The sequence below is a fragment of the Henckelia pumila genome, unplaced genomic scaffold (assembly GCF_033568475.1).
Source record: "Henckelia pumila isolate YLH828 unplaced genomic scaffold, ASM3356847v2 CTG_466, whole genome shotgun sequence".
In the NCBI taxonomy this organism is placed as follows: Eukaryota; Viridiplantae; Streptophyta; class Magnoliopsida; order Lamiales; family Gesneriaceae; genus Henckelia; species Henckelia pumila.
Window position 1 is genome coordinate 3,893,391 of NW_027331833.1, and position 1,830 is coordinate 3,895,220.

The following is a 1,830-nucleotide window of genomic DNA, read 5'->3' on the forward strand; positions in this document are numbered from 1 at the left end:
CCCAAATATCTACATCTCTTCAAATGGGTGGAATACAAAATCAAAAGAAACTATGGTAAAAAATACACACATAATATAAGGTGTAATAATGACTCAATTAAGTGACATTTGCATAGAAGAAGAACAGCCATTACCACTTGCTACAAATTGCAATTCCATGTCATATATACGTAGCAGTACCCTATGCAAAAGTAATATCCCATTCGAGCAAACTCTTGTAGAGACATGTCCATCTATAAAACTAATGACAAAATGAGGCACTCTTCAGCATTTTGTGGCTTTTCCAGTTCAGTTCTTTCTGTTTATATTTCACCTCATTTAGTAGTCACAGTTTGCCTCTTCGATCTTCTCAAGTTGTTCCAAGCTTCGTTGTTAAAAGCGTGGCAATGGCCAGATGATCCAGTCCACATTTCACAAGGAGCAGATGAATCACAAACATAACAATAGCACTGCACCACACAAAACCAAGAATGCAGTCAGTCACACATTCTTACCACTTCAAATTATTGAAAAGAAGCTTGGGATGAAAACAAATCAAAGTCACCACTAACCAGTTTACAGCAAGTGTCATGTGGAGTAATCAGAAATGGATGTTTTGCACAAGCGTGCCTCGGATGGGGATAATCCCTACATGCCACCTATAAATATGCCACCAAAACAAAGGACAACGGGTTGGTTTCGAAAAAGACAACAAATATAAGTTAAAGGTAGTGTTTGGAAGATCTTCTATGAATCATTTTTCAACTTTTCGATAACAAAACTTACTTTCTTACTGCGTACAAATCCAAGGCGCCACAATACCGTGGTAATCTATAGCTAGCCCGAATTGTTCCCAAGACTATAATTTCCAACACATACTTATACCACCAGATAGTGTGTATCCAAAGTATCAACAACACAAAAAAGGCTGAAAGCAAGTGCTATAAATATTTCTTCAGCAAACTGTTCGGCAATCGGAATCATTACTTGAATACAATCCTGTTTCGTATCATTTCTCAGTTTTTAAGGTGGAAAATACGAAATAACAAAATCCATGAAAACCCAGTTCAAATAATCCGGAAAAAAAGTGACCCATTGGCGATTTCCAAGTATAAATGTTTAAAATTTATGACAACATTAACAAAATGAAGGAAACCTGTCCTGTTTCGGCAACTACGCGGACATCAGGGGAGGCGGCATCATCGAGATTCTCAGAAAGACCTAGTTTAAAGATATTCAACTCATCCTTGCGATCGAAATCAAGGATAAAACACTCCTCTTTTTTCTCGATTTCCTCAAGTTGGCCCCGATTTTTCAGGCAGAAAATGGGCCTCAAAGGAGTATCCTTTCCATCCGGCGAAGGGTAAGAATCGTCGATTTCGATGATTTCTCGTTCCTTTTCCACCATTGGAGAGGTTCTCCGCACTTTGCGTGATTTTACAGGCAATTTTACAACCCTTTTTGTAGAGTATTTCATGGAGAAGACGAGGGGGTTTAGTGTTGATTCTTGCAAAAAGAAGACGTTTGATTGATTTGACGAAAGATTTTCAAATTCCGAGGCGAGTGGGAAGATGAGATAGAGAACAGAGGATTGTACAAATTTTGGACACGGGCTGGCTTTAGCTTATTCGATTGAGCCCAATTGAGTAGCTACAAATTGTAGGTATTACAATTTTTTTGATAAAACTTGTATTACATTTTTAGTTATTAATTTAATTAATATTTTTTTTTAAAAAATATAATCGGCTTTATAATGATTCAATCAATGTTTTAAAACCGGATCAAACTATATGGTTCAATCGAGAACTGGTCAAGAATCTGGTCCGAACAAAACTCAAAAATCTTTTTTTG

General features: G+C 36.8%; 1 protein-coding gene across 1 annotated transcript; it reads right to left on the minus strand.

The window, feature by feature from the left end:
• LOC140872607 (RPM1 interacting protein 13-like) lies at positions 1 to 1,551 on the minus strand. Its single transcript, XM_073275499.1, has 3 exons — positions 1,136 to 1,551; positions 552 to 638; positions 1 to 449 (listed from the first exon to the last, which is right to left on the minus strand). The coding sequence occupies exons 1-3, from the start codon at positions 1,454 to 1,456 to the stop codon at positions 315 to 317; spliced, it is 543 nt and encodes a 180-aa protein (XP_073131600.1). The 5' UTR covers positions 1,457 to 1,551; the 3' UTR covers positions 1 to 314.
• Between the last annotated feature and the right edge of the window lie 279 nt (positions 1,552 to 1,830).